This window comes from Mobula birostris, chromosome 2 (assembly GCF_030028105.1).
Source record: "Mobula birostris isolate sMobBir1 chromosome 2, sMobBir1.hap1, whole genome shotgun sequence".
Lineage (NCBI taxonomy): Eukaryota > Metazoa > Chordata > Chondrichthyes > Myliobatiformes > Myliobatidae > Mobula > Mobula birostris.
In genome coordinates this window covers 110,408,807-110,424,769 of record NC_092371.1, presented here as the reverse complement: position 1 = coordinate 110,424,769, position 15,963 = coordinate 110,408,807, and the positions used below count along the sequence as shown (strand labels likewise).

At 44.4% G+C, this 15,963-nt stretch overlaps 1 protein-coding gene across 6 annotated transcripts in view; it reads right to left on the bottom strand.

Annotated features, from left to right (window-relative positions):
* sobpa (sine oculis binding protein homolog (Drosophila) a) overlaps positions 1-15,963 on the bottom strand; it is a 224,241-nt gene that overhangs the window by 166,232 nt on the left and 42,046 nt on the right. For 5 of the 6 annotated variants that reach the window (XM_072246136.1, XM_072246134.1, XM_072246135.1 and 2 more), the window contains exon 2: positions 15,696-15,884. The exons of the other annotated variant lie outside the window; for it this stretch is intronic. In XM_072246136.1, the coding sequence (XP_072102237.1) occupies positions 15,696-15,884 (189 nt within the window). The remainder of the gene's footprint in view (positions 1-15,695; positions 15,885-15,963) is intronic. 6 annotated transcript variants of the gene reach the window in all.

Sequence of the window (15,963 nt, the reverse complement as noted above, 5' to 3'; positions counted from 1 at the left end):
CTCCATTAGCAGCACACTCCAGGCACCTACCACACTGTTTTCAAAAAAAAGCCTTATAATACTGTTTTAAACTTTCATCCTCTTGTCTTAAAGATATTGCCTCTAATTTTCCACATCTACTCTATCTTTGCCTGTTGGAATATTGTACACTATTATGAGACTACCCCTCGATGCCTGACACCCCAGAGAAAACAATCCACATTTGCTCAGGCTCTCCCTTTCGCTAACACCTTCTAATCCACCCGACATCCTGGTAAACGTCTTTTGCACCCTCCCAAAAGCCTCCACATCCTTCCTCTAATGCTGCGATCAGAATTGAACTCAATATTCCAAATATGACCTAACCAAAGTTTTACACAGCTGTAATGTACACACACACACACACATATAGACACACATACACAGACACTTCAATGTGCCCAAGGGTTCTGCCATTCACTATATACTTTCCTCGTGCATTTGACCTCCCAAAGTACAAAACCTCACACTTCTCCAGAATAAGATCTATCTGCCATTTCTTTGACTCCTCCCTGCCCCCCAGCCCATTTCCAACTGGTCTATATCTGGCTGAATTCTTTGACAAGCTTCCTCAACTCTGCCAATTCTTGTGTCATCTGCAAACTTACTAATCAGCTCACCTAAATTTTCATCCAGACTGTATCAAAAGAAAAGGTCCTAGTCCTGATTCTTTGTGGAAAGTGTTCACTCTAAGCTACACAGGTGTGTGACTGCGCAGTTATTAAAATACTCCCGCACTCATAGCTTTTGTGATTGTGCAGCTGTCGTTTTCACCTAGAACATAGAAATCTACAGCACATTACAGGCTGAAATTTCCCTAACGCATAACCCTCTATTTTTCTAAGCTCCATGTATCTATCTAAGAGACTCTTAAAAGACCCTGTTGGATCCACTTCCACCACCGCCGCCGGCAGTGCATTCCACACACCCACCACTCTCTTAATGTCTGTATGCTCGCATTTCAGTCCACTTCATCCCCACAATTGCCAAGGTCTTTTTCCCTGGTGAATACTGAAACAAAGTATTCATTAAGTGCCTCCACTACCTCCTCTGACTCCATGCACACATTTCCACCATCACACTTGATTGGTCCTATTCTCACACAGCTCATCCTCTTGCTCTTCATATACTTATAGAATGCCTTGGGATTTTCCTTAATCCTGCTAACCAAGGCCTTTTCATGACCCCTTCTGGCTCTCCTGATTCCATTCTCAAGCTCCTTCCTAGCAACCTTGTAATTTTCCAGAGCTTTAACAGTACCTAGTTTCTTGACCCTTTCATAAGCTTTTCTTTTCTCCTTAACTAGATTTTCTACTTTATACACCATGGTTCTTTAACTCTACCATTCTTTCCCTGCCTTAATGGAACATGCAGAACTCCATGCAAATGTTCCCTGAACATTCGCCACATTTCTGCCGTGCATTTCCCTGACAACATCTGCTTCCAATCTATGCTCCCAAGTTCCAGCCTAATAGCATTATATTTCCCCCTACCCCAATTAAATGTTTTCCCAAATTGTCTGCTCCTATCCCTCTCCAGCGCTATGGTGGAGGAGATAGAATTGTGGTCACCACCTCCAAAATGCTCTCCCACTGAGAGATCTGACACCTGACCAGGTTCATTTCCCAGTACCAGATCAAGTACAGCCTCTCCTCTAGTTGGCTTATCTACATATTGCGTCAGGAAGCCTTCCTGAACACACCTAACAAACTCCACCCCATCTAAACTCCTTGTGCTAAGGAAATGCCAATCAATATTAGGAAAGTTAAAATAATGTTAATACAAGGTGCCTCGTAGTTTTCAGGCCGTGTAAAGGTTTCCTGCTCAGAGTATGCACAGCTGTAAAAAAAAAAGAGGGAACACTGCTTGTGGCAATCTACTTGTTACAAACTCCGGTCAGGATGATACCCCTCTACCACAACCTTGTTTTCTGTGGAAAAAGCCCTTTTTAAGTCCACTCTACATAGTCTCCATGGTTCTTCCCAACCATTCAAACTCTCCCACACTGAAGCAGAGCTGGGTGTAGGGATTGGATCCAAATACACTCAAACGGAGTTGCATCAGAGAAGATAAGGTGGGTGGATGACTGATGGTGAGTTGACTTCATCCTCTGGATTCGCCTACCATGAAAGTCCTTGTCAAAAGCTTTACTTAAGTCCACGTATACAAATATCCGCTGCTCTCAAAAGACAGGAGAAGTCAGTTCTAAATGCAAGAGAGTAAAAGACACTGTGTACAGTTCAGGGCCAAGCAGGACATTTTTATACTGAGAGAACACATTATATGAACTCAAAGATAGATAGATGGTCAGTCTTTTTGCCAGAGTCAGGGAGTCAAGGACTACAGGGCACAGGTTTTGGGTGAGGGGAAAGATTTAAAAGGGATGAAAATGGGCAACTTTTTCCTCAGAGGGTGATGGGTACATGGAATATGCTGCCAAAGGACATGGCAGAGATGGTGCAAATTCCACTTTCACCAGAGTGAATTAAACACTTTGAGCAGGCCAAAGCAATTAACAGCTGACTGCTTCTGTTCTTAGTCACAAAAACATACAGAGAGCAGAGTAATTCAAAGTCAAAATTTAGGAAAGTAAAGTGAAATAGTGAAAATTAAAAATTACTGGAAAACAGTTACAAAAAATGGACATGAGCAGGTTAGACAAGGCAATGCTTTGGTGGGAGTCAGTAAGCGTCATTAGAAAATCAATCATTAGAAAAGGTCTACTCCACATGGGGAGGATGGAGAAGGAGAAGGAGAAAGGGGTGTGGGGTCACACTGCACTCAAACAGTCATCAAACAGTGTCATGGCTCAGGAATCATGCAATCAACCAATAACATTAGATTTATTTTCAGCATTAAAAGGTATCAGATTGCTCATAATTCGATCAAGCCTGAGCCATTTTAATAAAACTGGCTGTTTCCTTTCCAATCTCTCGTGAATTGGTTTAGAATTGTCACGTGGACCAAGGTACAATTTAAAACTCGTCTTGGATACTATCCCTATGGATCAATTCATTACATGGTGCATTGAGGTAGTGCAAAGGGGAAAAATTAACAGGGTACAGAGTACAGTGTTATAATTATAGAAAAGGTGCAGTATAGGTAGACAGTAAGATACAAGGTTACAACAGTGGAGGTTATGAAGTAAAGAGTCCATTTTTATCATCCCAGGGAACCATATAACAGTCTTATAACAGTGGGATAGAAGCTGTCCCTGGAGTGTGCTTTCAGGCTTTTGTATCCTGTGCCCGATGGGAGGGGTGAGAAGAGAGAACACCCAAAATAGGTGGGGTCTGTGATTATGCTGAGTGCTTTAATGAGGCAATGAGAAGTGTAGGCAGAGTCCCCAGAGGGGAGGCTGGTTTCCGTAGTGTACTAAGCTGTGCCCACTACTCTTGGCAATTTCTTGCAGCCATAGGCAGTGTAGTTGCCATAGCAGGGTGAACACTCGAATATGATGTACTGCCAAAGGGATTATCCCCTTGATGGAGGATGCCTGTGAGTGATTTTATTTAACAAGGAGAGGCTAATAACAATTTGTGAGGGTCATGGGGTAGATGACAAATTTTTTTTTAGCCTCCTGAAGATATAGAAGGCTGATGAGAAGGCTGTGGCATCAATGTGGTTGGACTCGGACAGGCTACTGACAATGTTCACTCCTGGTAGCCTCCAACACCTTGGTAAAGATGCCTGTGAATATGGACCTGGACCAGCCAAGCTAGGTGGTAACACCATCTTCTGTGTTGGAATAAGCGAGCATTATACCATAACCATAATCTTCAATTGCTACAAATGGCTCATCAGATGTGGAACTGCACTCACTGGCGATGTTGTGAGAAAGTTGACCATTCTGACTCTCCCACATTGAGGTCGAGCAGGATGTTGGAGTTGGATGCAAAATACGTTGAGTGGAACAGATTAGCTGGTTGTGAGTTGCCACAGAAAAATTTAAAGCGATGGATTTCTTCTGCCAATAATCAAAAATAAATGGAACATGGTCACGATGCAAATTATACAAGGTGGATATTCACTAAAATAGTAAAACAATCCTAATACTAAAATCATGTGAGGATTAAAGCTTAGATATGAATCTCACTTTTGTAGTTACTTTATTCTTGATGAGTCGTCCTATTTTATCCGATTACTGCCACAGCCCATCACACTCAAGAACCGTCAAAAGTAGTAGCAGAGGGGGGGGATCAGCACAATTATTGTTCAGCCAATGAGAAGGATCAAAGGAGTCACTCAGAGGTTACTGTCACAGCCAAAATAGTTCCCTGTCAACTCAGACACTGCAGACTGAGTTGTAAAACTTCACTGAGGAATTGTAAAAGTGGGCTCTCAATTTTCGATAACTGACTAAATGTAAGATTACACAGAATGAAACTTCAAACTGAAACATCTCCACAAGATCAAATACTGAGAATGCCATTATTGACCACTTATTGTACATTTCCAATGGAGTGGAATTTACAAATAAAACTGGGATTCATTTATGGGCATCTGAATATTAATGGCACCAAGCTGACTAATCAGCAACTGCTTCACTTGTAGAACTTGTAATTGTAAATTATACGGAAGATTGCGCAACAAAATTTGCTTTACCAGCAATAAAGATAAGCAGTACCAAGTTCAATATAACTGTACACAATGGATATGTCACAGGTTATTTTAATTGAGTTGTACAAATCTAGAAGCGTGGTACACAATATTTGAAAAAATCCAAACAATACAACATTGATGAGAATTACTTTCCTCCCAACATGGGAGGCATATGGAATAAGTTTTGTATTTTACCAACAAATATGCTCAGAAGGAACTGGATGTAAACCTATTTTAATAGAAGGATTTAAGAATTAACATTAGTGGTTTGTGGATGCTAGTGGGCAATTTTTGCAGCCAGTAAAGGAACAGCCATCAGCTGTCCACAGACTTGTCAGAAGCTGTTGAATAGCAACCTGCTTTTGGATTTTGTCTGGCCCCTGCTTCATGGGAAATTTGATGAGTATAGGCAAGAAAGCAACAGCGTGTCTCTGAATCCATTCGGACTGAGGAATCCATTTTGAAACAGAGCCTAAACTGCTTAGATGCATCGAGCACTACAGCACAGTACAGGCCTTTGGCCCATGATGTTGTGCTGACCTTTTAACCTATACTAAGATCAATCTAACCTTTCCGTACAAATAGCCCTCCATTGTTTTTAATCATCCATGCGCCTATCTAAGAGTTTCTTAAATGTCCCTAATATATCTTCCTCTACGATCACTCCTGCTTTAAATTAAGAGGCGTAAATTCATGAAAGGAAAGAAAAGGGGGGAATTAGAAATGAAGCTTAGAGGCATGAAAAAGAAAAAAAATATTTTAAGCTGTAACATCTATTTAGCTAGTACATGTAACAGAAAAGAACAGCTTAGGAGCAGACTCTTTGGCCCATCATGACTGCCTATCACAAGCCAAAGAATGATTTGCCACACATAATACATCTGACAGCCATAAAAATACTCAAGTCCTGTCATCCATCACTTCAATAGCAAGTTTACTTTTATATAGTGCCTTCAATGTCTCAAAACATTGGTGGATGAAGTAAGATTAACAATGAGAAAAGGGCCACATATGGAAAAGTCTCAGTTCATCAGTAATTCCAGAATAATATTCCACCAGAATATACTGAACAAGGTGTGACACTACAGAGTATACAGTACAGGAAGAAATGTTCCAGGGTATACATTACAGGGCGAGGTGTTCCACCAGAGTATATAGTACAGGGCAAGACGTTCCACCAGAGAATATAGTACAGGGCAAGACGTTCCACCAGAGTATACAGTACAGGGCAAGATGTTCCACCAGAGTATACAGTACAGGGTGAGGCGTTCCAGAGTATACAGTACAGGGCGAGATGTTCAAGTATACAGTACAGGGCGAGGTGTTCCACCAGTGTATACAGTACAAGGTGAGACGTTCCACCAGAGTATACAGTACAGGGCGAGGCATTCCAGAGTATACAGTACAGGGCCAGATGTTCAAGTATACAGTACAAGGCGAGGCATTCCACCAGTGTATACACTGCAGGGCGAGGCACTCCACCAGAGTATACAGTACAGGGTGAGACGTTCCACCAGTGTATACAGTACAGGGTGAGACGTTCCACCAGTGTATACAGTACAGGGCAAGGCATTCCACCAGAGTATACAGTACAGGGCGAGGCATTCCACCAGAGTATACAGTACAGGGTGAGACGTTCCACTAGTGTATACAGTATGGGCGAGGCACTCCACCAGAGTATACAGTACAGGGTGAGGCACTCCACCAGTGTATACAGTACAGGGTGAGACATTCCACCAGTGTATACAGTACAGGGTGAGACCTTCCACCAGTGTATACAGTACAGGGCGAGGCATTCCACCAGAGTATACAGTACAGGGCGAGGCATTCCACCAGAGTATACAGTACAGGGTGAGGCGTTCCACCAGAGTATACAATACAGGGCGAGGCGTTCCACCAGAGTATACAGTACAGGACGAGGCATTCCACCAGAGTATACAATACAAGGCGAGGCGTTACACCAGAGTATACAGTACAGGGTGAGGCGTTCCAGAGTATACAGTACAGGGCGAGACGTTCCACACGTGTATACAGTACAGGGCGAGACGTTCCAGAGTATACAGTACAGGGCGAGGTGTTCCACCGGAGTATACAATACAGGGCGAGGCGTTCCACCAGAGTATATAGTACAGGGCAAGACGTTCCACCAGTGTATACAGTACAGGGCAAGATGTTCCACCAGAGTATACAGTACAGGGTGAGGCGTTCCAGAGTATACAGTACAGGGCGAGATGTTCAAGTATACAGTACAGGGTGAGACGTTCCAGAGTATACACTACAGGACGAGAGGTTCAAGAGTATACACTACAGGACGAGGCATTCCACCAGAGTACACAGTACAGGTGGCTCCCGTTTTCCGAACGTTTGCTTTACGACAGTTCGCTGTTACGATAGACCTACATTAGTTACCTGTTTTCGCTAACAGAAGTGTCTTTGCTTTTACAAAACAAGGCAGCGTGCACCCTGAGCAGCCAAGCTCCTCCCCCGGAACTGCATTCTAGCCGCCATAGCTTAAACTCGTGCCTGTGAGCATCTGTGCTTTATCTCAATTTATTTTGTGCATCCGTCAGCAAGATGAGTTCTAAGACATCGAAAAAGCCTGAAAGAGCTCATATGGGTGTTATGTTTAGCGTTAAAACTGGGCGTAATTAAGCATTTTGATTTTTAGCCTTGACTTTGATCCAGGACACCGGCAGAGATGTTATGTCAAACATACTTTCCATCCCGCCGTCATTTGCAAGCTCGAGGAGTTGATCTCCTTCCCGCGCTGAAATGGACGACACGCGGGTAATGACCTCGCGTGCGTTCAAGCTCAACAGTGGGCGTGACAGGGAATGAGGAAAGGTGCAGCTGACTCATATCGCCAAATCATATCGCTTCCTCGCGGCCCGGTAGCGCATGCTTTGCGGCCCAGTGGTTGGGGACCGCTGGGCTAAGCAGTCAAGCATACTGTCGTTTTTCAAGCCTTCCACATCAGCCACAGCAGACGACGAACCTTGGTCTTCGACATCGAGGCAGGCAGACATAGAAGATGTTAGTGACCAGTCTCCTGTACCTCCCACCACCGCAACCTCCATCATCAGTGTGCTCGCTGTCTTCCCAATTCTGGTAAGTGAAACTACACTGTACATACATTATTTCTACTTTATATAGGCTGTGTATTTTTATGTGTTATTTGGTAGGTCAGTTTTCAGGTCTGGGAACACGCAAAAATTTTTTCCAATATAAATGAAAGACATTTTTGCAAAAGTGGAATTTAAAGGTAGTCATGGGTGGTTTGATCGGTTTTTGAGGCGACGGCAGCTTCATAGCTTAAAGGTGACTGGAGGGAGTGTTTGCGTGAGATTTTCGCTATGCTCGACAGTGCTGCAATTCTACTTTATATAGGTTGTGTATTTATATCATTTCCGCTTTTACTATATGTTACTGCTACTTTAGGTTTAATGTGCTACTTGGTATGATTTGTTAGGTTTTTTTTGGGTCTGGGAACGCTCAAAAATTTTTCCCATAAAAATTAATGGTAATTGCTTCTTCACTTTATGCCATTTCTGCTTACTAACTGTTTCATAGGAACACTCTACGTTTGGATAGCGGGGAAAACCTGTACAAGGCGAGGTGTTCCACCAGTGTATACAGTACAGGGTGAGACGTTCCAGAGTATACAGTACAGGGCGAGACCTTCCACCAGAATATACAGTACAGGGCGAGACCTTCCACCAGAATATACAGTACAGGATGAGGCATTCCACCAGAGTATACAGTACAGGGTGAGACACTCCACCAGAGTATACAGTACACGGCGAGGCGTTCCACCAGGGTATACAGTACAGGGCGAGGCGTTCCACCAGAGTATACAGTACAGGGTGAGACCTTCCACCAGAGTATACAGTACAGGGCGAGACCTTCCACCAGTGTATACAGTACAAGGCGTGACCTTCCACTGGTGTATACAGTACAGGGCGCGACCTTCCACTGGTGTATACAGTACAGGGCAAGGCGTTCCACCAGAGTATACAGTACAGGGCAAGACCTTCCACCGGTGTATACAGTACAGGGCGAGGCATTCCAGAGTATACAGTACAGGGCGAGACCTTCCACCAGTGTATACAGTACAGGGCGAGACCTTCCACCAGTGTATACAGTGCAGGGTGAGACCTTCCACCAGAGTATACAGTACATGGCGAGGCATTCCACCAGAGTATACAGTACAGGGCGAGACACTCCACCAGAGTATACAGTACACGGCGAGGCGTTCCATCAGCGTATACAGTACAGGGCGAGGCGTTCCACCAGAGTATACAGTACAGGGCGAGGCGTTCCACCAGGGTATACAGTACAGGGCGAGGCGTTCCACCAGAGTATACAGTACAGGGCGAGACCTTCCACCAGAGTATACAGTACAGGGCGAGACCTTCCACCAGTGTATACAGTACAAGGCGTGACTTTCCACTGGTGTATACAGTACAGGGCGCGACCTTCCACTGGTGTATACAGTACAGGGCAAGGCGTTCCACCAGAGTATACAGTACAGGGCAAGACCTTCCACCGGTGTATACAGTACAGGGCGAGGCATTCCAGAGTATACAGTACAGGGCGAGACCTTCCACCAGTGTATACAGTACAGGGCGAGGCATTCCAGAGTATACAGTACAGGGTGAGACCTTCCACCAGAGTATACAGTACAGGGCGAGACCTTCCACTGGTGTATACAGTACATGGCGAGACGTTCCACCAGAGTATACAGTACAGGGCGAGACGTTCCACCAGTGTATACCGTACAGGGTGAGAAATTCCAGAGTATACAGTACAGGGCGAGACCTTCCACCAGTGTATACAGTACAGGGTGAGACCTTCCACCAGAGTATACAATACAGGGCAAGACCTTCCACCAGTGTATACAGTACAGGACGAGACCTTCCACCAGTGTATACAGTGCAGGGTGAGACCTTCCACCAGAGTATACAGTACAGGGTGAGACCTTCCACCAGTGTATACAGTACAGGGCGCGACCTTCCACCGGTGTATACAGTACAGGGCGAGGCATTCCAGAGTATACAGTACAGGGCGAGACCTTCCACCAGTGTATACAGTACAGGGCAAGGCATTCCACCAGAGTATACAGTACAGGGCAAGACCTTCCACTGGTGTATACAGTACATGGCGAGACGTTCCACTAGAGTATACAGTACAGGGCGAGACGTTCCACCAGTGTATACAGTACAGGGTGAGACATTCTAGAGTATACAGTACAGGGCGAGGCGTTCCACCAGAGTATACAGTACAGGGTGAGACCTTCCACCAGAGTATACAGTACAGGGCGAGGCATTCCAGAGTATACAGTACAGGGTGAGACCTTCCACCAGAGTATACAGTACAGGGCGAGGCATTCCAGAGTATACAGTACAGGGTGAGACCTTCCACCAGTGTATACAGTACAGGGCCCGACCTTCCACCGGTGTATACAGTACAGGGCGAGGCATTCCAGAGTATACAATACAGGGCGAGACCTTCCACCAGTGTATACAGTACAGGGCAAGGCATTCCACCAGAGTATACAGTACAGGGCAAGACCTTCCACTGGTGTATACAGTACATGGCGAGACGTTCCACCAGAGTATACAGTACAGGGCGAGACGTTCCACCAGTGTATACAGTACACGGTGAGACATTCTAGAGTATACAGTACAGGGCGAGGCGTTCCACCAGAGTATACAGTACAGGGTGAGACCTTCCACCAGAGTATACAGTACAGGGCGAGGCATTCCAGAGTATACAGTACAGGGTGAGACCTTCCACCAGAGTATACAGTACAGGACGAGGCATTCCAGAGTATACCGTACAGGGCGAGAAATTCCGGAGTATACAGTACAGGGCGAGACCTTCCACCAGAGTATACAGTACAGGGTGAGACCTTACACCAGTGTATACAGTACAGGGCGAGACCTTCCACCAGTGTATACAGTACATGGTGAGACGTTCCACCAGTGTATACAGTACAGGGTGAGACCTTCCACCAGCGTATACAGTACAGGGCAAGGCATTCCACCAGAGTATACAGTACAGGGCGAGGCATTCCACCAGAGTATACAGTACAGGGTGAGACCTTCCACCAGAGTATACAGTACAGGGCGAGACATCCACCAGTGTACACGCTACAGGGCGGGGCGCGACCCTCTCACCACAATACATGGACCGTGACCTTACAGCAGAATACACAAGGTGGTTTATAAGAGATTGGTAATGAAATATATCAACTACTGCCTGAGAAGCAACTTGGATCCATTCCAGTTTACCTACCGTCACAACAGCTCCACAGCAGAGGTCATCTCATTGGTTCTTCAGTGAACCCTGGAATATCTGGACAACAAAGATGCATACATCAGGGTGCTCTTTATTAACAACAGTTTGGCATTCAATACCATTATCCCTTCAAAACTAATTAATGAGCTTCAAGACCTCGGCCTCGAGAGCGATAATAAATAAATAAGCAATAAGCATTGAGAATGTGAGATGAAGAGGCCTTGAAAGTGAGTCCAGAGGTTGTGCAAACAGTTCAGTGATGGGGCGAGTGATGTTTTGTGAATTTATCCCAATTGGCTCAAGAGCCTGACGGTGGAGGGGTAATAGCTGCTCCTGAACTTGGTGATGTGGGTCCTGAGGCTCCTGTGCCTTCTTCGTACTGGCAGCAGCGTGAAGAGGGCATGGCCTGGGAGGAGGGGGTCATTAATCGTGCATGCTGCTTTCCTGTGACAGCACTCGGTGTAGACGTGCCTAATGGTGGGGTAGGCTTCACCCGTGGTGCACTGGGCCATAGTCACTACTTTTCATTTCAAAGGCACTAGTGTTTCCATACCAGGCTGTGATACAACCAGTCAATATACCCTCCACCACATATCTATAAAAGTTTGTCAGAGTAGTAGATGTCATGCCGAATCTTCACAAACTTCTAAGGAAGCAGAGGCAGTGGCATGTTTTTCTTTCGTAATTGCACTTACACGCCGGGCCTAGGATAGGTCCTCTGAAATGATAATACCAAGGAATTTAAAGTTGCTGATCCTCTCCACCTCTGATCCCCTGATGAGGACTAGCTCATGGACCTCCATTTTCCTTCTCAGGAAGTCAACAATCAATTCCTTGGTGTTGCCAACATTGAGCAAGAGCTTCTGAGATTAGATTAGATTATGAGGACACGCAGTCCTTTTTTATTGTCATTTAGTAATGCCTGCATTAAGAAATGATACAATGTTCCTCCAGAATGATATCACAGAAACACAAGACAAACCAAGACAGAAAAACTGACAGAAACCACATAATTATAACATATAGTTACAACAGTTGTGACAATTAACATAATGCTTTAAATAAACTGGAACAGAGTGTGATAGATGCTTATCTATTGTAATCTAATCTGTTTATATTCAAAAGAGACAGCAGGGAAACATACACTGCAACCCACTGAGTTTATGCTGACCATTAAGCACTCATTGACTCTAAGTGTAATTTTTTCATATTCTACCTACATTCTAATTCACATCCAGCACAGCAGTGACTCTATGCTGGAAACGGTGAGAACAAATGTACCAGGGTGGGGATGCACCAATCAGACAGGCTGATTTGTCCTCAATGGTGCTTCAGGAGTTGCACTCACCCAGGTATATAGAGAGTAATCCATTACACTGCTGACCTTTGCCTTGGAGATGATGCAAAGGATTTGGGGTTTCAGACGGTGAGTCACTTGCCAGAAGTAATTCAGCCTTTGACAAGTGCTTGCAGACATAATATTTTATTAGCTGGTGAGTTGGATGGCAAACTGAGGACACAAATGATGGAGGACCCAGAAATGGTTACAGTCTGGCATTTGCCATCTAAGTTGCTTGTCACTTCTCAGTCCATGCCTGAATACTACCTCAGACTCCTGCGTGCAGGCATGGACTGCTTCATTTGCAGAGGCGTTGCAAATGGAGAATAATATTTAGAACACAGAACAGTACAGCACAGCAACAGGCCTTTTAGCTTGCAATGTTGTGCGGCACTAATTAAACTAATGATGCCTAATTAGACTAATCCCTTCTGCCTGAACATGGGCCATATCCCTCCATTCTCTGCATATCAACGTCTCTTAAATGCCTCTATTCTACAACCACCACTGACAGCGCATTCCAAGCACCCACCACTCTATAAGAAAAAAAACCTGCCCCATACATCTCCTGTGAACTTTCTCCCTCTCATCTTCACTGCATAACTCTTCAGTGTTATACATTTCAACCCTGGGAAAACACTAGCTGACTATTCTACATGTAGATCTCATAATTTTAAAAACTTCTATCAAGTCATACATCAGCTTCCACCACTCCAGAGAAACCCTAGCTTGCCCAACCTCTCCTTATAGCAACACACACACAAAATATTGGAGGAATTCAGCAGGCCAGGCAGCAACTATGGAAAAGTGTGAACAGTTGACATTTGGGGCCAAGACCCTTCATCAGAAACTTTCATCTCCTTATAGCACATGCCTTCTAATCCAGGAAGCATATGGTAAAAGGGTGACCATCGCCCAATGACCATTGTTTTGAGTTTGGGACAATGGACCTCAAACATCACACCTACCTTTATGGATCTAGGATTTAACAGTTATATTATACTTTATTGTCGCCAAACAACTTGTACTAGAACGTACAATCATCATAGTGATATTTGATTCTGCGCTTCCCACTCCCTAGATTACAAATCGATAGTAAATATTAAAAATTTAAATTATAAATCATAAATAGAAAAATGGAAAGTAAGGTAGTGCAAAAAAACTGAGATGCAGGTCTGGATACTTGGAGGGTACAGCTCAGATCCGGGTCACAATCTGTTCAGCAATCTTATCACAGTTGGAAAGAAGCTGTTCCCAAATCTAGCCGTACAAGTCTTCAAGCTCCTGAGCCTTCTCCTGGAGGGAAGAGGGATGAAAAGTGTGTTGGCTGGGTGGGTCGTGTCCTTGATTATCCTGGCAGCACTGCTCCGACAGCGTGCGGTGTAAAGTGAGTCCAAGGACGGAAGATTGGTTTGTGTGATGTGCTTTGCCGTGTTCACGATTACTTTGTCTTTCCTGCCTGTTGACTTCTTTCACCAGAGTCCTTTTATCATCACGTTGTCAAATGCTCTCTTGAAGAAAGGGACAGTCACTCCCACTTTTGAAAGTTTGGTTCAGGGTTGGGCCAAGGTTATGAGCAAGTGGTCATGATAACACCAAAACCCAGTGTTGAATTCATAATTGATGACATTTTTCTGTTTGGCATCATTGTCAATAACACCTCCCCTCCCTTATGACAGAAGTTTCAGTTGCATGGCTGTCATGGCGGGGACTGGACATGCTGTCAGGAACCATCCCCAAAGAGGGCTAGTGATAGAGTTGGGAAGCACAAAAGGAAAGAAGATAGGGCTAAGATGGAAGGACGTGACTGGAGGGGAAGGGAGTTGTGAAGGAAGGAAAAGTATAGAGGGAAGAAATCAGGAAACCTGAGGACTGAAGGTAAGACACAAGATGATGGGCAAGGTCAGTCAAGGAAAAGTGCATAGACAAGACTACACTGTGTCTGTGCTACACATACGTTACGTCGTTTACGTCTGCGTGCACATGTACTTATATGCATGCCCTTGTTAATTACTGGGCATGGAATCAGAGTGCAGCTCTTCATGTATGGTATGTTCAAGTGTGTCTGCACATACAGTCAATCAAGTCATTACGTTTGTCATTGTACATGCATGGACAATTGCAATGAAAAACTTACTTGCTGCATTATCACAGGCCTACAGCATCATATAAGCAGCAATCACAAAAAAACAAAAAATAATCTGCAGATGCTGGGGTCAAAGCAACACTCACAACACGCTGGAGGAACTCAGCAGGTCGGGCAGCATCCGTGGAAAAGATCGGTCGACGTTTCGGGCTGGAACCCTTCGTCAGGACAAAGGGCTCCGGCCCGAAACATCGAGCGATCTTTTCCACGGATGCTGCCCAACCCGCTGAGTTCCTCCAGCGTGTTGTGAGAATCACAAGAAAACTAAGCCAAACATAAATTATACACAATTTTTACCAGAAAACAGAATTAGAACAAAAGTCCATTTTAGCAAAAAGCTGGTTAATGTTTTAATAGACAATAGTGATTAGTTTTTCGGTTGGTTCAAGAATGGAATTGTTGGATATACAAATATGCAAAGCATCTGCAAGTGTGGCTGTCTGTAAAGCAGAGTACTGTCTCCAATTGTTCTGGAGACTCCTACACTGGACCAAGACCTTGCTGTGTTAGGTCCCATGCTGGTGAGCAACAAGCACCCCACATTAAAAAAAATTAATTAGCTGACATCTTGCACTCCTTGGTACTGGAATGCAAGTCAGTCATGCTCATTTTTCAAGGAATGCCCAAGAAGATCCCCTTGTTGCATCTTCAGGTTGGCCTCTCATTGTCAGGTATGCCTGGTGCTGCTTCCAACATACCTCTCCTTCTTGCTCAGTGATGTGTGTTTTACCAGGGCTCTTTATCATCACTTTGTCAAATGCCTGCACGATGAATGGTGCAATTACTCTTATTTCTAGAATTCTGATTGGAACACTCCTCACTCACCAGTTGATCACCTGGCTTGTACATGGAAGTAGAGTGAAGAATATTCCCGGCTGCGAGATTACAGGTTGTAGCCATGAACAATTTCACAGATCCAGTGCACCCTTGCTGACTCATTGAAACAAACTTTGGAATATTTTTGCTAAGAAGCATAACATTTCAACCCTCTTTAGATTACTTTCCCAAGGTTCATTGGAGCATGAATGAAGATTTCACTTTTTTTTAATAATGGATGGCAATCAATGGATCGACTGCATGTTGCTGGCCATTAGGGGTTCCACAGAGAGTAATGCACTCACTGCCAAAAATAGTACAGTAAGTATAGACACATAGCAGAGTTATAATATCTCTTGGCAAATGCACTTCCAAGTTGTTACCGGATATTTTAGCAGAAAGAAAACAAAAATGGATTTAGAACATTCTTATTTGTCTATGTGAAGCTCAAGTGAAACACAACGCACTCCTTACCTGTTGGCGGCTTGAGTATTGGTGGTGGGATCAATGGGACGATGATGGGAGTACCGCCATGGTCCTTAGAACCAGCCGGCGTATCTGCCAACCCGTTTCCGGCAGTCATGGCTGGAAAACTTGAATTGGAGTTCGATGGCGACGTAATAACACTATCTTCAGAGAGTTTCAGTTTTGGCAAGGAATTTTCTGCAAATGAAAGATATTATTAATCAATTCTGCTATTTTCTAGGGCATGCACAATTTTGAATCTCAGATGAAAACTGGT